At 58.3% G+C, this 20,753-nt stretch overlaps 1 protein-coding gene and 1 long non-coding RNA gene across 3 annotated transcripts; one reads left to right on the top strand and one right to left on the bottom strand.

The window, feature by feature from the left end:
• Positions 1-755: 755 nt before the first annotated feature.
• Positions 756-4,923, bottom strand: LOC135973799 (uncharacterized). Its single transcript, XR_010590821.1, has 2 exons — positions 3,689-4,923; positions 756-1,532 (listed from the first exon to the last, which is right to left on the bottom strand). It is a non-coding gene; the product is annotated as an uncharacterized LOC135973799 (long non-coding RNA).
• A 7,424-nt stretch (positions 4,924-12,347) lies between these two features.
• LOC135973796 (fibrinogen-like protein 1-like protein) lies at positions 12,348-20,389 on the top strand. 2 transcript variants are annotated; one of them, XM_065558716.1, is made up of 3 exons: positions 12,348-12,659; positions 15,636-15,746; positions 17,120-20,389. In XM_065558716.1, exons 1-3 carry the CDS (start codon positions 12,656-12,658, stop codon positions 17,629-17,631), a joined length of 627 nt encoding a protein of 208 aa, XP_065414788.1. In that variant the 5' UTR covers positions 12,348-12,655; the 3' UTR covers positions 17,632-20,389. The 2 variants fall into 2 exon arrangements, with proteins under 2 accessions (XP_065414788.1, XP_065414789.1); XM_065558717.1 differs by lacking the exon at positions 12,348-12,659 and adding an exon at positions 12,917-13,860.
• Positions 20,390-20,753: the final 364 nt, after the last annotated feature.

The following is a 20,753-nucleotide window of genomic DNA, read 5'->3' as shown; positions in this document are numbered from 1 at the left end:
CAGTAATATACAATGAAGATAGACACTTACTTGCTGAGGTTCCCTCTATAGGATCCACAGTCCCAGACTGAGTTTCTGACTGGGAATTGGCCTTGCAGCCTACAGGGCTGCCCTGAAGATCTTGACCTGAAGAGATCCTGGATTTCCAGAGAGATCTCTTCACTTCATTGTGTTGCTCCTCCAATGACTTGCTGCTCATCCTTGGGGGATTGAGGGGTTGTTGGAACATAGGGTCCACAACCTCCTTGGGTTCAGTAGTGATGTAGTTGCATAAAATCTTGTCCAAAAATGGACACACAATATGTCCACAGCCAGACTATTTCCTGCCATCCCTGTGTGATGGGATCCCTGGGGTGCAGCCTTGGACTGTGGGACCGCTGTGCCCCCTGAACTCTCTCCAGCCTGGGCTGTCTCTCACAATGCCTTGATAGTGACCAGCAGCAAATGCCTCCAGGTGCTGTGATCACACAGCACAACAGCATCTGGAGCTCCACACCCTGCTATATTGCATGGATGCTCCCAGAGCCACTCATGAGTCACACAGAGAAAGGCACCAGAGCCAAATCCCCACAGCACTGTACCTCAGAAGTATACCATTTTGCACTGCTCAAGACGAGCAATGCAGATTTATTAATTGGTTCACCACTTCATCAATGGAAAGTGGATATACACCAGCCTTTGCAAAACCTGAGCAGATTTACCACACATTTCAGGCAAACTCACTGGTAAAGATAAACAATTAAAGAAGTGTATTGATTGCAAAATATAGATTTTAATTGATATTAAGTGATAGGCAAAAAGTCAGAGTTAGTTACCAAAAGAAATAAAATATAAGCACGCAGTCTAAACGCCCAATCCTATTAGACTGGGCAATATCTAGATTAAGCAGTTTTTCTCACCCCACTGGATATTACAGTCCTTAATATAAAGATTTGTCCCTTAAATCTGGGTGAATCTCCTCTGTTGTAGTCTTCAGTCTTCTTCTCAGTGTCTTTGTTGCATGCAGCATAGGTGGGGGCAGGAGAAAAGGCCAAGCATGTGGCCACTGTGTTTGTTTTTATACCCTCAATCCATGTGCTTGGAAAACACAAGTCCAGGCATGTCTGGGTGCATTGCTGAGTCTCCTGGCAAGGTTAAGCAATTCCCCTGGTGTGGCCTCATGCAGGTGAGTCATTGCATTGTAGCTCCCTTGCTGGACAATGGTTGTTGATGGGTTGATTGACACCACACTCGGGTGTTGGCTACTTTCCTTGCTGTCTGGCTGATTCCCCAACTTACAGCATGTTTTAGTGACCACCATACAACACAATTCTCATAACTTCATATGCATTAATTATATATGGATAGAGAAATTACTTTCAGCAGATCATAACCTTTCCCCTGATACATATAAAGCATGCCTTGTAAGGTAAGATCACGATTATATAAAAATGAGGAATATGGGAGTTCCAGGATGCTCCCCCAAGCAGGGCCGGCTTTAGGAAGGGCGGGGCCCAATTCGAACATTTTTGGCGGGGCCCCGGCAGGGATGACTAACAAAAAAAATAATGGAAAAAAAAGCCTTTCATTTCTTCCATGTATTATTTACTTTCCATAACTATATAAATAATAAAATTATATATTATGTACATTGCTTCATATATGCTGTTGATCGGTTATTAATGAGCTCCGTTTCACGTGCGTGGGTCCCCGCCACTCCCTGAGGGTGTGCTAGGGTGACCAGATGTCCTGATTTTATAGGAACAGTCCCGATTTTTGGGTCTTTTTCTTATAGGATCCTATTTATCCCCCACCCCCTGTCCCGATTTTTCACACTTGCTGTCTGGTCACCCTAGTGGTGTGCACATGTGTGGGTCCCAGCTGCTCCCTGCCCCCCCCATTGAAGCAGGTGTGCAGGGTTACTGCCCTGGGAACTGCAGGGCACCAATGGACATGGGGCTGGCTGGAGGCAGGGCAGGGGCTCACTGGATGTAGGGTCTGGCTGCAGGCAGGGCAAGGGGTGCGGGGCTGGCTGGAGACAGGGGTGTGTGGGGCTGGCTGGCTTTGGGCAGGGCCGCAGGGGGGTGCGGCAGGGGTTGTCTGGAGACAGGGCAGGGGGTGCGGCAGAGGCTGGCTGTGGGCAGGGGGTGCAGGGCTGGCTGCAGGCAGGGCAGGGGGGCAGGGCTGGTGCGGGCAGAACAGGGGGGGCGGGGCTGGAGGTAGGGCAGGGGTGCAGCAGGGGCTGGCTGCGGACAGGGGGTGCAGGGTTGGCTGGAGATGGGGCTGGCTGCGGGCAGGGGGTGCGGGGCTGGTGCGGGGACGGGGTGCAGCAGAGGCAGCTGTAGCCCCGGCCCTTTAAATAGCCCCCGAGTCCCCCGCTATCCCAGGGCTCTGGGGGCTATTTAAAGGGCCCAGGGCTCCCCTGCTTCTACTGCCCCGGCCCTTTAAATAGCCGCGGGAGCCCTGGGGAAGCAGCGTGGCTCCAGTGGCTATTTAAAGGGCCGGGGCGGTAGAGGCAGCGGGAGCCCCGGACTTTTTAAATAGCCCCCAGAGCCCCGCAGCCCTACCCCAGGGCTCCAGCAGTGGGGGTCTGGTAGCAATTTAAAGGGCCTGGGGCTCCGGCCCCTGCTGGGAGCCCTAGGTGCTTTAAATTGCCCCCTGGGGAAGCCGGGCCACCCTGGTACAGCGCACCGGCTCTTGCCGGTACACCGTACCGGGGCTTGGGCCCGGGGCCCGATTCAGGGGAATTGGTTGAATTGGCCTAAAGCCGGCCCTGGTGGGGTATGGCCACAGAGCCGCAGGGAGGGGAACCCTGAGGTGTGGGGGCTGGGTGGGTACTGGGAGTTTCTCCTGAAGGGATGGGGGTTGGCCAAGGTCACTCAGCCCCGGGGTGTGGGAGGGGGACTGGCTGAGGGCACTCAGAGCCCCAGGAAGTGGGGGGGGGCTGAGGGGAGGGACTGGCCAGGGGCACTCAGAGCTCGGGGGAGGGGCTGTCCGGGGGGGGGCACTCACAGCCCCAGGAGGTGGGTGGGGGAGGGGCACACAGGATTTCAGGAATTCCCTGGCAGTGAAGAGCTGCTGGCGGCAGGGAGGAGCCAGCCGTGACAATCCCCACTTGGGATCCCTGGCTGGACTAGTGGCTATGGGGGCCCGTGGCCAAGCTGCAGCGGAAGGTGACCTGAAGGAAATGCCTCGGCCTCGGCCTCCAGCTAGGAAGGGCCTGGGCCAGACAATGACCCACCGCGCAGTGTCCCAGCTCCCTGCCCCACACCTGTGGGGCACGGCCCCTCCTCTGTAGGGAGGTTGGCATGTACCTTAGTGCTGCTTCCTCCATCCCCAAAGGGCTCTCCCAGCCAGTCTCTGGCAACCCCTGCCGTTCAGTACGCACATTACCCTGCTGTGACATACCGGGGGGGGGGAACCCCTCGGGGATGGGGGGGCTGTCACACAGCTGGGCAATTTAACCCGGCTGGGCCGGGGTGACTGTCTCCCTGGAGCTGGGGTGTCAGCCCAGGTGTCTCTCTGCCCTTCCCCCAAGTCGCCCCCGGGCAAGGTGGGAGTGCCCCACATTGCGTTCCAGCCCCACATTCACACCCACAAGTGCTGGTGGGTTCCAATCCCAGCTGAACACGCCCACCCGGCCCTAGTGCGGAGCAGAAGGGCCCAGCGCTGCCCCACAGACCCTCTGGCTCTCTGAGCCCGCTCTTACCCATCACCGCAGCACGTCTGGCTCAGGCTGAACGCTGCTCCTCTGTGCAGAGAGGCTGGCACTTCTCGCTCCTGCCGTACGAGGGGCAGGTGCTGCTACCGACTGCTCCCCCTAACCCCCGCCCTGCTGCGCTCTGGGGATGCTGCCCTGCTGTGGAGCTCTCAGGTGTCTTGAACTGGAATTTGTTTGGAGAGAAACTGCTAAGGAGCCTTATCAGCCCCGAGCAGAGAGTACCTGGGAGCCTGCCTGGGTCGGGCGGGTCTGGTACAGCCTCCCCCCAGATAAGGCTCTTCCCTGGACCTGCCACCCATTGGAATCTGGAACGATTCCCTCCGAGGTAACACCTGGGGCAGCCAGGGCAGGGCAGGGCATGGCCTGCTCCCCTGGAGCGTTAGGGCTTTCAGGAGTCAGAGGTGTCCGCGGAGCAGGTTGTGATTGTACGTTAAAGCAGTGAAGAAAGTTGGGGGGGCAGAGGAATTGGGTGCTGTGGCCCCCCCATGCCTGGGGCCTATTTGAAAGGCAGCTGTCACACTGTCCCCTTTATCGGGAGTGCCCACTACACCCATCTCATGTAGTCCTCGGCACTAGAAGGGGGAGCATGTTCCCAGCTGAATGGCATTTGTCCAGGACTCACCGACCCCTATTCCAGGATTGGGGAGTGACCTGAGAGAGAGGTCACCATGTAGCCTGCAATTATCAGTGGCTTCTGGATTCCTCTGGGAAAGGGTTAACCAGGGGCTTAGTTTAGTCCACACTTGGGTTTCTCGGCAGTGCTGGACTCTGGTGGCAGGGAGGGGTCCAGCTCTCACCCTTTCACCTGGCAGGGAAAGTGCCCTAAAGGTTAGGATGTTCTCACAGGCTATCGTAGTTACTGGGACCTTGGCAGGGAGGATTGGTGGCTTGTGGGGCATCGGATGCCTCCCCTCCTCCTAGAGCTGTGCAATAACCAGAACATTACCCCCGCGAGGAGAGGGTTTCGGGGACCCTGGGATCTTGGGAGCCAGGGCTTCTCTCAGCAGCCTGGAAGCCCAGGCCCCCCATCAGCCTGTCAAGCAGGTGGGCAGGCGGGCGAGCTGGCTTTCCGTGCGAAACCTGCCTGCTTTCTGTCTGAAGGTTTGTGCAAATCGACGTGTTCCCACGAAACGTTTGGATTTTGACAAGCTGGCAATTTCTGATGGAAAAACAGTTCCACTGGCAAATTCTGACCAGCGCCTCTTCTGTAGGGTTACCATATTTAGTGCCTCCGAAAGGAGGACACTTTAAAGGGGCCCCAACCCCGCCCCCAGCCCCGCCCCTGCCCCCGCCCCAACCTCGCCCCCTCCCCAAAGTCTCCGCCCCCTCCCCTGCTTCCCGCGAACATTTGAGTCGCGGGAAGCCTGAAGCAGGTAAGGGGGGTGTGGGGGGAGGAGGCGCGGCCCACCCCCGGCACCGCAGGTCCCCAGCCCGTCCCCCGAGCCCCCGGCCCGGCACCGCCTGCCGAGTCCCCGACCCGGCACCCGAGTCCCCGGCCGGGCCCCCCGAGTCCCCGGCACGGCACGGCACCGGGCCCCCCCGAGCACCGCCGGCACCCGAGCCGCCAGCTGAGCCCCCCGGCCTGGCCCGGCACCGGGCCCCCCCGAGCACCGCCGGCACCCGGCACCCGAGCCGCCAGCCGAGCCCCCCGGCCTGGCCCGGCACCGGGCCCCCCCGAGCACCGCCGGCACCCGGCACCCGAGCCGCCAGCCGAGCCCCCCGGCCTGGCCCGGCCCCGGGCCCCCCCGAGCACCGCCGGCACCCGGCCCGGCACCCGGCACCCGAGCCGCCGGCCGAGCCCCCCGGCCCGGCCCGGCACCGGGCCCCCCCGAGCACCGCCGGCACCCGGCCCGGCACCCGGCACCCCCGAGCACCGCCGGCACCCGGCACCCGAGCCGCCGGCCGAGCCCCCCGGCCCCGGGCCCCCCCGAGCACCGCCGGCACCCGGCCCGGCACCCGGCACCCCCGAGCACCGCCGGCACCCGGCACCCGAGCCGCCGGCCGAGCCCCCCGGCCCCGGGCCCCCCCGAGCACCGCCGGCCGAGCCCCCGGACCGGCACCACCGGCCAGGCCCCCCGAGCCCCCGGCCCGGCACCGGGCCCCCCCGAGCACCGCCGGCGGAGCCCCCGGCACCCGAGCCGCCGACCGCATGTCCGATTTTCCCGGACATGTCCGGCTTTTTGGGATTTCCCCCCGGACGGGGATTTGGAGCCCAAAAAGCCGGACATGTCCGGGAAAATCCGGACGTATGGTAACCCTACTCTTCTGACCGCACAGCTCCCTGCATCTTTGCTGAGCGTGGAATCAGAATGGACTTGACACAGGTGGTTGTGCCCTGGGATGCCATCTCAGCCCAGCTCCCCCAGTGCTCCGGTGCTCACATTCTCCTATTGGTGACGTCTGACCCTGGGGAGATGAAAGGCCTCTGCAGGTTGTTTCCTGCAGTGTGAGCTTTGGCTGCAGGCTTCTGTCCCCAGCCATGCCAGGAAGGAATCTTTCTAGCCAGGCTGCGCGTCCTCCCTCATCTGTGGTCAGAGGTCACATGGGCCCTTCCAGTGACAAGGTGGCAGCATCTGGCCCTGGGAAAACAGACATCTGCTGTGTGCTCACCCCAGAGATTTCTTTCTTTCTGCAAACTGAAGAGGCCTCTCTCCTGTAGCTTCAGCAGAGGCTGTGAGGAGGCCAGCAGGCCCTGTGGCCCCCCTGCAGACTGGGGGAGGCCCTGACCAGTAGCTCTAAAGGCCAGAAGACCCCACAGGACAGGTGGGAAAGGGGACTGTGACGTTACGTTGCTGTTCCATGGTTCCTTTCTCCTCAGCTGAAGAAGAAACTGAGCCCTGGAGCAAGGCAGCAGACTGGCTTGTCCATGCGGCTGACCCAGTATTCACCAGAGGGGGGAGAAGGAACAGTGAGGCTGGTGGGTTCCTTCTTCTAAAAAGAAAACAAATCAGAGCATGTTTTTACATCCGGCTTTTGACTCCCCGGCCAATGGGTGTGAGCATCCCAGGTATAAAAGTCAGCCTGTAATGCCCGGCTCCTGCTGGCTGCTCCGATGGAGACTCCACTTCCCCTCTCCTCCCCGTAAGGCAGGGGAACTGCCAGCCACTGCCTGGTACTGTCTGCACCCAGCAGCAACACTCCTCTGCCTCCCGCTGCCCTCTCCTCTGCTGAGGTCCCCCGTGCCCTGCCCTGGCACCCTCTCTGCTATGGGGTCAGACACGCGGGGAGAGCAGGGCAGGTCTGTGCCCTCAGCCTTGGGGCTCTCGCACAGAGCTCTGCCCGCAGGCCCAGCCCTGAACATCACGGCGTCAAAGGAGCTTCTCCCACTATCACGGCAGCTTCTCCTGTTGGTGCCCAAAGCCCGGGACTCGCACTCAGCCCCTGAGAGCAGGGCCGGCTCCAGGCACCAGCCGACCAAGCACGTGCTTGGGGCAGCACCTGGTAAGGGGCGGCCAATCTTGGGGTGGTGGGTTTTTTTTGGGGGAGAGGGAGTTTGGTCGCTGGGGGTGGGGTGGGTTGTTTTTGTTTTGTCGGCTGGGCGTGTAGGGGGCACTGGGGGGGTGGGATTCGGCAGCAGTGCTCCGGGCGGGGGGGGGGTGGCGGCACGGCGGGGCGCTCCGCGGGGGTGGGGGCGCTGTTTGGCAGCGTGGCTCGGTGGTGGGGTGTTTGGCGGCGCGGCGCTTGGCGGGAGATATGTGTGGTGGTGGGAGGGTTCAGCAGCACGGCGCGGCGCTCTGCGGGGGGGGTGTTCGGTGGCGCTCGGTGGGGGGGGTTCGACAGCACAGCATTTGGCGGCACTCCGCGGGGGGGGTGTTCGGCTACGCAGCGCTCCGCGGGGGGTTGGGGGGGTCGGCGGCGCTCCGCAGGGGGTGGGTGTTTGGCGGCGCTCTGCGGGAGGGGGGTGTTTGGATGCGCGGCGCTCCGCGGGGGTCTGGGGGGTTCGGCGTTGCTCTGCGGGGGGTGGGTGTTTGGCGGCGCTCTGCGGGAGGGGGGTGTTTGGATGCGCGGCGCTCCGCGGGGGTGGGGTGTGTTCGGCAGCGCTCTGTGGGGGGGTTGTGTTCGGCGGCGCTTCGCGGGGGGGGGGGTGTTCGGCTACACAGCACTCCGTGGAGGTGGGGTGTGTTCGGCAGCGCTCTGCGGGGGTGGGGGGGGGTTCGGCGGCGCTTCGCGGGAGGGGGTTGTGTTCGGCAGCGCTCTGCGGGAGGGGGTTGTGTTCGGCGGCGCTTCGCGGGGGGGTGTGTTCGGCTACGCAGCGCTCCGTGGGGGTGGGGTGACATCGCGGTGCTGAGGGCGTGTGTTATGGCGGCGCTATGGAGGGCGGCACTCTTTTTTTTTGCTTGGGGCGGCAAAGAAGTTAGAGCCAGCCCTGCCTGAGAGTTGGGAACGTTGCAGCACAGCACAGCCCCGGCTGCTGGGAGAGGAAGGCCACCCCACCTCCCTGGCTGGGAGAGTTGCCGTGATCCCCCCATCTGCCAGCCCCAGCACTGTCCTCTGCGCACAAACCCTAGCCTCTCCCCTGCCCCCCACATCTCCCTGAGCCTCCCTCCTGCCTCCCTTAGCCTCCTTCCTGTCCCCATCCCCCTGTACCCCCCTCAGCCTCCCTCGGCTCCCCACAACCCGGCCCCCTTAACCTTCCCCACATTCTTCTGCCCCCTGCCCCCACATGCCCTGCACCTCCCTCAGCCGCTCTTATATCCCACATGATCACCTCCAACCCCCTCAGCCTCCCCTCTGCCCCATCCCCATGCCCCCCTCAGCCTTCCCCCTGCCCCCCACACTCCCTGGCCCCCTCAGCCTTCTCCCTGCCCCCCACACCCACTACCCCTGTCAGCGTTCCCCCTGCACACTCTGTCTCCCTCATGCCCATATCCCTCTGTCCCGCTCAGCCTGCCCCCTATCCGTGCCCCCATATCTCCCTGCAACCCGCTCAGCCTTCCCCCCACATCCCTTCACAGTCCCCATGCGCTGTCCAGGCCCTGAACCATGGCCTCAGCCAGTCTGCCTGTGGGCTCGGATTCAGCCTCCTGGAGCCCAGCGGGAGGTGGCAGCCAGCGTCAGGAGGGCAGCCTGCCTGCCACATGCAGACAGAGCGTGGGGACGGGGCGGCCCTCGCACAGGCCTCGGCCCCGCTGGCAGCAGTGGGAGATGGCGCCATTTTGATGAAGGGACAATTGGCGCCTTTGGCCACGTTTCCATGGGACAGGTGAGAAGTCCCCACAATCCCGAGTCACAATCAGAGCGCGAGGGCGGCCGCGCTGCTGCCCCTGTTGTGCATGGGGTTGGCCCAGCACGCCCAGCTGATGGGGGTGATCCTGTCACAGAGTGTGGGGGGACTCAGGGTCCTGCACCCCCAGCTTTCTGCGATTCACCATGACTCTCAGCCAGCCAGTAAAGCAGAAGGTTTATTTAGATGACAGGAACACAGTTCAAGACAGGTCCCGCAGGCACAGAAAACAGGACCCCCTCAGTTAGGTCCATCTTGGGGTCCTCGGGCACCCCAGCCCCCTTGGGAGGTCAGAGCCCTGTCTGCCTCCCAGCCATTCCACCAGCCAGCTCCTGAAACTCTCCCTTCAGCGACCCCTCCCACAGCCTTTGTTCAGTTTCCTGGGCAAAGGTGTCACCTGGCCTCTAACCCCTTCCTGGGTTCTCATGTTACATGCTCAGGTATTCTCCGGTCAGTCTCCCATCCCCCAATGCAGACTATCCTAGCCACACTCCCCTGTCAGCATTCAAAGACCACAGTAAGAACAGTCCCAGTTCGTCACAGATGCGTAGCCAGGAAAGTGATCAGGAATGGTCAGCATGGATTCACGAAGGGGAAGTCGTGCCTGACTAACCTAATTGCCTTCTATGATGAGATAACTGGCTCTGTGGATGAGGGGAAAGCAGTGGATGTGTTATTCCTTGACTTTAGCAAAGCTTTTGATAGGGTCTCCCACAGTATTCTTGCTGCCAAGTTAAAGAAGTATGGGCTGGATGAATGGACTGTAAGGTGGATAGAAAGCTGGCTAGATCGTCGGGCTCAACGGGTAGTGATCAATGGCTCCATGTCTAGTTGGCAGCCGGTTTCAAGCGGAGTGCCCCAAGGGTCGGTCCTGGGGCCGGTTTTGTTTAATATCTTTATTAATGATCTGGAGGATGGTGTGGACTGCACTCTCAGCAAGTTTGCGGATAACACTAAACTAGGAGGCGTGGTAGATACACTAGAGGGTAGGGATCGGATACAGAGGGACTTAGACAAATTAGAGGATTGGGCCAAAAAAAACCTGATGAGGTTCAACAAGGACAAGTGCAGAGTCCTGCACTTAGGACGGAAGAATCCCATGCACTGCTACAGACTAGGGACCGAAAGGCTAGGTAGCAGTTCTGCAGAAAAGGACCTAGGGGTCACAGTGGACGAGAAGCTGGATATGAGTCAACAGTGTGCTCTTGTTGCCAAGAAGGCTAACGGCATTTTGGGCTGTATAAGTAGGGGCATTGCCAGCAGATCGAGGAACGTGATCGTTCCCCTTTATTCGACATTGGTGAGGCCTCATCTGGAGTACCGTGTCCAGTTTTGGGCCCCACACTACAAGAAGGATGTGGAAAAATTGGAAAGAGTCCAACGGAGGGCAACAAAAATGATTAGGGGTCTGGAGCACATGACTTATGAGAAGAGGCTGAGGGAACTGGGATTGTTTAGTCTCCAGAAGAGAAGAATGAGGGGGGATTTGATAGCAGCCTTCAACTACCTGAAGGAGGGTTTCAAAGAGGATGGACAGAACAAGGAGCAATGGTCTCAAGTTGCAGTGCGGGAGGTCCAGGTTGGATATTAGGAAAAACTATTTCACTAGGAGGGTGGTGAAACACTGGAATGCGTTACCTAGGGAGGTGGTGGAGTCTCCTTCCTTGGAGGTTTTTAAGGCCCAGCTTGACAAAGCCTTGGCTGGGATGATTTAGTTGGGGATTGGTCCTGCTTTGAGCAGGGGGTTGGACTAGATGACCTCTTGAGGTCCCTTCCAACCCTGATATTCTATGATTCTATGAATCAGCCAGAATCCACTGGAAGCTGCTTTACCAGTTTGTTGGGGCAGCCAGACTTATGGGGCCGGCTGCAACTGGCATTCGGGGTGTGCGGGCAGGGGGGAGGAGGCAGCATGAATTGCATGTGGGAGATTCATTCGTTGTTTGTGTGACAGCACAAACTCCCCCTCATCCCAAAATCTGGTCCCCAAATGAGCAGACTGGAGCACATCACACTAAGCAAACTGGTGCCACGTGCAACAAAATAACAGGTCCCATCTTGTGTCCTTTGTTGCACATTTCGATGGCGTGTGCCAGGTGCTGGCAGGTTGCAGGGTCGAGAAGCGTGCATGCGGGTGAACCGCCTGGGTGCTCTTTTCCAGAACTATACGGACGTGGAGCTGTTCCCTCTAATGCACCAGTTCCTGCCCCCTGTATCCCAGCCAGAGAGCTGGGACACAGAGAGCAGCTGCCTTGACAGTCGCTGAATGAATCCAGTTTGATCCTCTTCCCTGTGGGACAGATGCAGCAGCAGCGCAGTCTCGCTCCAGCCCATCCCACTCAGGGATCTCCTCACCCGGCCGTGACCTGTCGGGACAATGGCGGGAGCGGGGGTTCAGTCTCTGTAACCCCACGTGCTAAGCAGGGGTTAGTGATACCAAATGGAACTGAAAGTCCGAGGGGGGTGGGGAGAGGGGTTCCCACCGGGTGTGTGGGTTTGGTGAAAGGCGCCTACAAAACGTTGGGTCTGCCCAGTGCTTAAAGACAGAGCTGACTGGACTCAGCTGGAAGTCCTGGTTTCTTCTCAGTGATCCCTAGAGCTGAAAACACTGTGAAGCCGGTTTGTGTGGGCACCATAGAGCTGGTGCTGTGGTGAAAGACAGTACAGGGGGGAGCAGCAGCGAGGTTCCCCCTAGCCAGGGAAGTCACTAAGAGCTGGACTCACTCCGGGCTGGAGGCCCCTCACAGCATGGCATCGCAGCTCCAGGCAGAGACGGCAGCATGGAGCAGCAGCGGTGCAGAGCAGAGGCAGAGGCATCCCTGGCCCACCCCTTCTCTCCCTGGGGCAGGAGGCGAACCCCCCCCCGAACCCTCCCTGAACTCTCAAACTCTGCTGAGCTGGGCCCGTAAACCGGGTAAGGGGACAGCAGAGGGAAAATGGGAGGGGTGTGCCAAAGGGACATTCGTCCATTGGACTCTCTCATCCCAAGCTTGGAAACTGAGGCAAGGGGCTGCTGCCCAATGGATTGTAGAGCGGGCGTTTCACTCACAGTTCACATACTGCTGAGTCACTCTTGTGGTGGTTTCCCCAGTTCATGCTGCGTTTCTTTCTCCTCTAAATAAAAGTTCTCGTGTGTTAGACTCAGACTCAGTGCTCGCGACGGGGGAAAAGCTGCCTGTTAGGGGCGTGCTGGTCAGTTTCCCAGATTTCTGGGAGGGACGCTCCAGCTGGTTCTGCTTTGCAATGCTAAGAGGAACCCCGAGATCCTGATTCTCGTCCTTGTCACTGCCAATACCACCTGGCACAAGCGTTACACCCCCATTGCATTCTGCACAACCCCCGTTCCTGCCATCTCCTCTGGCTTGATCCTCTCCGTTTAGTGCGTCCTTCGTCTGGAAGGCCGATGGTACGGTAATGCCGCAGAGTCCCACTGAGAAATTAAATCCCTGGCTCACACCTGCCCGGCTTCAGAAACGTTGGCATTCTCGGGGAGGAGGGAGGGAGCCCAAGAAATCTGGTATCTGCGGTAAATAAAGGATGGGCAGACGTTCCGGAGGGGGCTCCCTCCCTGCCCACAGGCCAGGCTTGAGGCCAGCGGTTGAGAAAGCAAGATAAGCTGGGTGTGGAGTGGCGCTTTCCCCATAAAGGCATGGAGCCCCGGCTCTGGTTTCTGATGTGGAAGTGGGGGACGCTTCAGGTTGCTAACTCGCCCGCTCAGCTGCAGCGTCGGGATGGGTGAGTTTTATTGAAATGCCCAGTATTTCACGCAGCCTGGAGATGTAGGGCCAGAGCCTGGTGGTGGGCACCAGAGCCCCAGGCGGTGTGGGCACGTGGGGGAGGTGCAGTGGTAGGGCATGCTATGTGGCCCCTGTGGGACACCATGTGCCCTGAGTGCCCGAGCACAGGAAGGAACGTGCCCAGACAGACGCAGTAACTACCGCATAGAGAGGGGCAGCCTGCACTCCTCTCAGTGCCGTCCCTCAGCCCGGGCAGGTGCACAAGGGGGAGGGGAGCCCTGGTGCATCCTCTGCTTTCCCGACCCTGCCTGGCCGAGGCACAAGGGATGTGGGGGCAGTGAGGTACATGCTGCTTTTCCTTTGAAACGGAGCAGCATTTCCCCCAGCAAGTGCATGCTGCAGCATGAGCCTGGCTAGCTAGGAGTCTGGCAGTGCCTCCTGGTGAGTAAAGAGTGCCCCCGGGGCCATGGGGTACCAGGAGCCTGGTGGGGATCCCCTGCCCAGCGCTCTGCTGGACCCTAGGCAGGAATCCTCCCTCCCTGCCCCAGGTACCTTTGGGCATTGGGGCCAAAGTACTTTAGAACACAAAGGAACTAGCATAAACCATGTTTTAAAAATGGGGAAACTGAGGTATGGTGCAGTGTAATGAGTTTTCCAAGGTCACAGGTCGAACTCAGGCCCTCTGTGTCTTAGACTATTAGAGTGTGTTAACGGCTGCTAGCTGGCAGCGTCCCCGCTCCTCTGGGGCGTCAGGAGAAGGGGAGGCGTGTTTTCAAGGATGAGTGACTCCAGATTGTTATTTCACTTCAGTTCCAAACATTGTAGTTCTGGCTTGTCAGACTCACTGAAATCCTTCTCCTTTAAAGCTTTAACCCTTTGCCTGCCATGGGGTTACGCCTCTTTCCTCCCTCTCACAAGGATACCTGAGATTGCTGGCAGCGTGTCACAGTTACTTGGGCTGTGACATTGTCTGAAGAATTTGGGGTCCAGGCAGCTCCAAAAAGAAGGTGTTTCCAATGCAATCTGTCTGTGGATCATGTCTGCAGGGCCGGCTTTAGCGCCAAGAGGGCCCCGCGCTGCAGCTGTCCGCCCCGCCCCCAGCTCACTTCCCCCTCCTCCCCTCCCCAAACCCTCTGCCCCCTCCCCTCTCTGATTCGCGGGAAGTCTGAAAAGAAGCAGGGGCGGGCCGGCAGCACAAGGTAAGCTGGGGTGGTGGGGGCGCGAGAAGGGCTCCGGGGAGGCGTGGCCCGTTCCCGCAGGCCCCAGCGGCTCTGGCCCGGCTTGGCTCCAGCCCGGCCCCCGCAGCTCGGGTCGGCTCCAGCCCGGCCCGGTCCCCGCGGCACGGCTCCCGTGGCGCGGCTCAGGTCTCCCCGTCCCCCCCGCGGCGCGGCGCGGCTCGGGTCTCTCCCCGTCCCCCCCCCCCGCGGCGCGGTGTGGCTAGGGTCTCCCCCCGTCCCCCCCGCGGCACGGCTCGGGTCTCCCCCCGTCCCCCCCCCGCGGCGCGGTGTGGCTAGGGTCTCCCCCCGTCCCCCCCGCGGCGCGGCTCAGGTCTCCCCGCCCCCCCCGCGGCGCGGTGCGGCTCGGGTCTCCCCCCGTCCCGTCCCCCCGCGGCGCGGCTCGATTCCTGGGGGCGGGACTTGCAGCAAGCCCCGCCCCCAGGAATTGGGCCCCGCTCTTGCTAAAGCCGGCCCTGCATGTCTGGGCAAAGTGTTTCCATTGCAGCAGTGTGTTTCGGTGTGTCGTTTACACGGTGTTCTCTCTCTCTCTCTCTCTAATTCATTTGCATGTTTGTATCACGGTCACTTGTGGGAAGTATCAGAGGGGTAGCCGTGTTAGTCTGAATCTGTAAAAAGTAACAGAGGGTCCTGTGGCACCTTTAAGACTAACAGTATAGGTCACTTGTGGGGTTAGTTGTGGACTTTCTAACTTTGCAACACCAAGAGTCCAAGAGTCTGGGATTGCTCTGGGCTGCTGATCCCGGCAAGGTCATTGTGAATCCCTGCGCTGAGTGCTGAAGGTGGCCTGGGAAAAGCATGTGTGGGGCGGGGGAGGGGTGTCTATGTTAATCCCGGCTGAAATAAATGGCCATGCCCTTGCTAGGGCAGCGCTTACAGTGCACCCCTCAGCGACCCGGCTCCATTTTGAACTCTTTTTGGCCAGGACTGTGGCCCCTGACGACTCTGCCCACTTTAAGCCTGGCCTGAGCTGGGCCCACAGAACAGCTGCAGTGTCAGCAGCGTGTCCCCCTCTGGGCTGCTGGGCTGCAGTGCAGGGGGCAGCATGCCTGGCGTGGGGCACACAGCAGCTCTGTGCCCTGGGCCCCTCTCACCTGGCACTCATCTGAGGGGGGCAGAGCCCTGCCGGAGGCTGCCCAGCTGCTGTCTCTGTATGGGTGAGCGGGCACTGCCCTCCGGCTGGTGGTAGTGACTGTGGACGGGGGGAGCTAGGACAGAGGGGGTTGCTCCGAGCAGCACTCCCCTTGCAGCGGTGCAGCGCGGGGAGAGAGGAGGCAGCTCCTTCCCCACCACAGGGAGCGCTCCAGCCGGCCCTGACCCGCCCGGGACCCGGGAGCCAGGCCATCAGAGCCGCAATCTTTGAATGGTTTTTACCATGCAGCTGGGTCCCAGCTGTGTGCTAATCGGGCCGGCTGCAGAGACGGAGACAGTGGCCGGGCCGGGGGAGAGGTGAATGGTGGGCTTCACCCCGTCTCCAGAGACTTGGGCCCACCCCCCCCATGCTGAGCCCCTTTGAACATCCAGCCATGTCCTGCGGTGCCTACCTGGGAGCTGAGCTCTTCTGAAAATCTGGCCCAGTACTTGAGCCCTCTGAAAACTCTGGCCTTAGCATCTAAGGGTAACATTTTCAAGAGAGGCTAAGTCACTTAAGTGCCTAAATCCCAGTGACTTCTAGTGGGATTTTGGCGCTTGTGAAACTCTCTCCTGGTCTCATGTCCAGCGGTTTCTGTCCCCTGCAGGGTTCCAGTCCAGCTCTCTCGTGTTTCTGTCTGTGCTGTCCATGATGGCGCTCCTTTGCGTAGCCCCCGTGCAGGGCAACGGGGCCCTGGCCCACAAGAAGGTCGAGAGGGGTGAGTAGAGAACCCGTCGGAGAGCTTCTATCATCTGCCATATCCGAGATCAGGGCATCGTGGGCTTGATTCTGCTCCTCTCCCCCATGCCGGGGTCACCCCTAGATCCACTTATCCACTGAATGCACCTTCCAGCCCCCCCGCCAGCGCTGGGCCCAAAGAAACGCTGAGTTCTCCGAAGGGATCGCAAGGCCAGCCTGCGCTAGTGAGCCCACTACTCCCATTCGCAGGCCTCCAGCGCCTGGGAATGGGCCAGCCGGGGTGGGGGAGGTGCTGCTTGACTGGCTGTTTGCTTTACACAGCTTCGTTATCCCTTTCTCCGGTAACGGCTGCCAAGCCCCCGGCAGTGACTGAAGAGCGCTGGTGCCAACCGCAGGGCAGCGTGTGGGAACCAGGCACCCCCCTAAATTGGCTGGGAGTTCTACCCTTCCATCTCACCAACTCCTATACTAGGGCTAGCCCCGGCTAACAGCTGGGGATCTCTCGCTCATGCCTAGAAGCCTTGCGCCCAGAGTCCAGGCAGCAGGGAGAGCCAGTTCCTCCTTGTCAGGGGTTTTCATTCCCTTCTCCCCACACCTCCAGCGGCTCTGGGAGCTGCTCAGGGGCTTGCCCAGGCAGGCCAGGGGCCGAGCCAGCTCCAGAGGTGACCCTGAGCCCCTGCCCCCGCAGTGCTCAGCAGCTCCTCCTCCTCGGCTCAGCTATGGGGGAGGGGCACACAGGGGGATTGTCTGGGGGGTAGGGGAGCTGGGGGGGCTCAGGCTCGAGGGAGGACCCTGGGGAGGGGAGGGGCAGTATAACCACAGTGCTCTCTTTCTACTAGGATAGTTTGGGACAATTTCCGCCCCAAAGACAAGCCCCTCAAAAGGATGTCTGGAATTTTCAAAGGCGCCACAGGGAGTTGGGTGCCTAAATCCCACTGAATTCCAATCACAGTCGGGTGTCAAACTCCCTTAGGCTCTTTGAAAACTCCCATTTAAATTGTCACCGATGGGTTTCATAATTAACATTCGCTGAGATGGATCTGGCAGCGTCTCCCCCACCCTCCCCAAACGATTTCTTCAGCAGTACGGACTGAGGAAGGATACAGAGCCTTGGTTTACACTTGATTCATCTCCTCAAGGTTTCTTCAAAACCAGCAGAGCAAGAAACTATTCTTATTTTATTTTATTGGTAAAATGAAAGTGTAAGATCTGGAGCCGGATTCTGTGGCCAGGAACGGCCGGGGCGGATTCTGTGGCTGTAGTATTGTGAAATACACAGGACCTGCCTCTAAAACCCAGCCTCCAGTTACCCCAGGCTGATTTGATCGAGCTAGCTAGCGCTCACTCCCCCACCCCACCTGCCCCCTTAACCTGATGTTCGTGGCATTTCAGGGTTCCCCAAAGACTGCAGCAACATTCCCAAGGACAGCCCCAGCGGGGTCCATGTCCTCCAGCCGGCAGGCTCTCCCCCTCGAGTGGTGTGGTGTGACATGGACACCGAAGGCAAAGGCTGGACCATTGTCCAGAGAAATTCTTACAACACAGAGATCACCTGGAAGGAGTCCTGGAGCACCTACAAGTACGGCTTTGGGAACGTGCAGCAGGATTACTGGCTGGGCAACGAGTACCTGTCCCTGCTCACGCGGCAGAACATCTACAAGGTCCGCTTTGTCGTGGAGGACAAATCCAACAACACCCGCTACGCAGAGTACGACATCTTCAGTGTCGAGGATGAGCCGAGCGGGTACCCGCTGAGGCTGGGCAGGTACTCTGGGGACGGCGAGGACTATCTCACCACCTACCACTCCGCCCTGGGGAGCATACACGACAACATGAAGTTCGGCACGACTGACAAGGATCAGGACCAGACCAGTGGGAATTGCGCAAGTAGCTATGGAGGCTAGTGGTACGACAAGTGTCAGAACGTCCTGCTCAATGGGAAAGGCTACATCTACTGGGCAGGGTTCTGTAAGAGTGGGGATTGCAAGTCTTCCCTCATCCTGGTTAAGCCAACAGACGTGTGCTGGGTCCGGAAGGAGGAGCCCATCCTCCTTGGGAGCCCGCGCCGCTGAGAAGGGGAGACAATATTAGATCAGACACGGAGCGCCATCCCCCACCTAATCAGTGCAGTCCCTGCAATGCCTCCACTCTGCTCACTCCCTTCCCTGTTGGCTTCTGCACGGTAAATCCCCTGGAATAAATGCTGAGAGCTGACCCCGCCGGTGCGTTCGAATGACACAAAGAGTGTGATTGGTGTGTATAACTGGAGCCCCGCTTCCACTCTGCCTCGCTGGAAGCCATGTCACTCACTACAACTTTAGACCCACATTTACCTCTGCTTCTCCCAGCCCTGCCACTGCCCCTTGGCATTAGTGATCAATGAATCATGACACTGGATTTCTAGCAACTGTCATTGAGCATTTAAATGGGGGATGACTCAAAGCCAGGACTTTACATCTGAATCCTGCATGTATTAGCAGTGGTGAGTTTGGGTTCAAAAACCTGGCCTCTGTGTTTTTAATAAATATGGTTATTACATGACAAAACATTGCAACAGTAATTAATTGCTGATAAACCACTGAGATTAGATAGACGTGCAACGAAACCACACAATAAAGATATTGGTGTCCCTCTTCAACCCAAGGGGCTAGGCAAAGTTTGGGGCCCTGGGGATGTTCCAGTGGGGAGCAGAAATTGGCAATGGAATCTGGTAATTTTTTGATGTCTTGTTTATTTACAAGGAACATACATAGTCCTGCTTCTCCAAACACAGCAGGAACCAACAGCAGGGATTAGCCTCCCTGCTCTCAGCTCCAAGCCTCTTTAGCCAGCACCTGGCCTAAAAGCTCTCTATGCTCCTCCCAAGATGTAGTCCTGGCTGGTCCACTGGCAGGGGTGAAGATGCGGGGGAATGTGAAGGGGCGTTGCCCCCCCCCAAAACTGCATCTTTCCATTCCCCTCCTGACCATGGCCCTTCAGTGCATCCCCAGGACACAAGGCCCTGTCCAATTGGCCTTCCTGACAGAGCCTGCATGGAGAGCGTGCGTAGGGGGGAGTTTGGGGGGCAGGTTTGGAAAGAGGGATTTTTTCAGGGGGAGGGAAGCTGGGAGCCCTACAAGTGCTGAATTTCCATAGTGCAGAGGTTCAGCTGGGACAGGCGTCCAAACTGTTGGTACTTGTCTCAAGATAAGTAGGATGTGCGTGGTCTGGAAATCTTATCATAGAATATCAGGATTGGAAGGGACCTCAGGAGGTCATCTAGTCCCACCCCCTGCTCAAAGCAGGGCCAATCCCCAGACAGATTTTTGCCCCAGATCCCTAAATGGCTCCCTCAAGGATTCAACTCACAACCCTGGGTTTAGCAGGCCAATGTTCAAACCACTGAGCTATCCCTCTCCCCTTGTAAAGTCAGCCCTTCTCACCAATTATGGACGTATCTGGGGTTTGGCCTTAATGGAAATCCTGGGAGAAAGCCTCATGCTACTGCTGCTTCTGGGTCCAATACAAACCAGGAAATACAGGACCACGGTTAATAAGAGCATCTCAAAAGATCATTTTCGCTGAGCCCAGCCCTGCACAGATTTCCAGCTTAGGTTTGCATTTTCAGCAAAAGTTCTTGTTGATTATTTTCTCCCAACCCCTTTGTGCCTCCATAATAGCCAGCCACCCCGTCAGTCGCATCCTGGGGCGCTCCAGGGACAGGGGTGAGGGATAGAGGAGCAGATACACGACACACCTGTCTTCAGTTCCTTTGGGTGGAAGTTCCTGATTGCATGGATGAATCCCGTTCAGATGGGCGGGTTTGGTGTGTCTGTGGTGAGAAGTGGGGCTGTCAGGGCCAGCAGGCAGGTGAGGACAGGGCCGGTGCAACCCATTAGGCAACCTAGTTGGTCGCCTAGGGCGCTAACATTTGGGGGGCGGCGACTGCGGCAGCCGGATCTTCGGCCGTGTGATGTTTTTTATATAATCTGGGACCATATAGAACATGGTTGCAACCAAGGTCCGGTAGTGACACCAAATCTTCTATAAAGGGGGTCAAATGAGGTGTCTATGACAAGGTTATGGTTTATTAGTTATGATTATGCTGTCTATATGTGTGTATCAATTTTGTAGTTGAAGTTATGAATATTGGCTCTGTACTGTCTGTATTTCAAACTTACGCTATGCTTCTGGGAAACATCCCAGACAAGTTGGTGTTAGCTCTGCCTGGCCTGCTTGATGGCCCATTAAGGACCATCAGCTATACAACTGACCCATGGAGAGAAGGCAGTTACGCCTTGTAACTCAGCAAAGTATGCAGGAACTGGCCCATGTGACTCCAGACTCCATTTTGCTGTAATTTTCCACAGTAAGAACAAAGAGGTGTTCTTACACCTGGAAAAGACTATAAAAGGGCCGATGCCTCATCTCCATTTTGTCTTCAATCCTGCTTCTTACCTCTGGAGGGACTTTGCTACAAACTGAAGCTCTGAACAAAGGACTGAGGACCCATCCCAGCTGGGGATGTTCCAGAGACTTGATTTGAACCTGCAGTTTATTCTATCGCTGCTGCAAGCCTGAACCAAGAACTTTGCCATTACTGTATGTAATTGATTCCATTTAACCAATTCTAACTCTCATCCATATCTTTTTCCTTTTATGAATAAACCTTTAGATTCTAAAGGATTGGCAACAGCTTGATTTGTGGGTAAGATCTAATTTGTATATTGACCTGGGTCTGGGGCTTGGTCCTTCGGGATCGAAAGAACCTTTTTTTCCCTTTTACTGGGGTATTGGTTTTCATAACCATTTGTCCCCATATCGAGTGGCACTGATGGTGATACTGGGAAACTGGAGTGTCTAAGGGAATTGCTTGTGTGACTTGTGGTTAGCCAGTGGGGTGAGACCCAAGACTTCACTGTCTGGCTGGTTTGGTTTGCCTTAGAGGTGGAAAACCCCCAGCCTTGGGCTGTAACTGCCCTGTTTGAGCAATTTGTCCTGAATTGGCACTCTCAGTTGGGTCCCACCAGAACCAGCATCGTTACAG

The sequence above is a fragment of the Chrysemys picta genome, chromosome 10 (assembly GCF_011386835.1).
Source record: "Chrysemys picta bellii isolate R12L10 chromosome 10, ASM1138683v2, whole genome shotgun sequence".
Lineage (NCBI taxonomy): Eukaryota > Metazoa > Chordata > Testudines > Emydidae > Chrysemys > Chrysemys picta.
Note: the sequence above shows the minus strand (reverse complement) of the source record. Positions and strands in the feature narration are given on the sequence as shown.

Coding starts and splice junctions, on each gene's coding strand:
- LOC135973796 (XM_065558716.1), top strand. Junction 15,747..17,119: donor CCACAAGAAGGTCGAGAGGG/GTGAGTAGAGAA, acceptor GTGGCATTTCAG/GGTTCCCCAAAGACTGCAGC.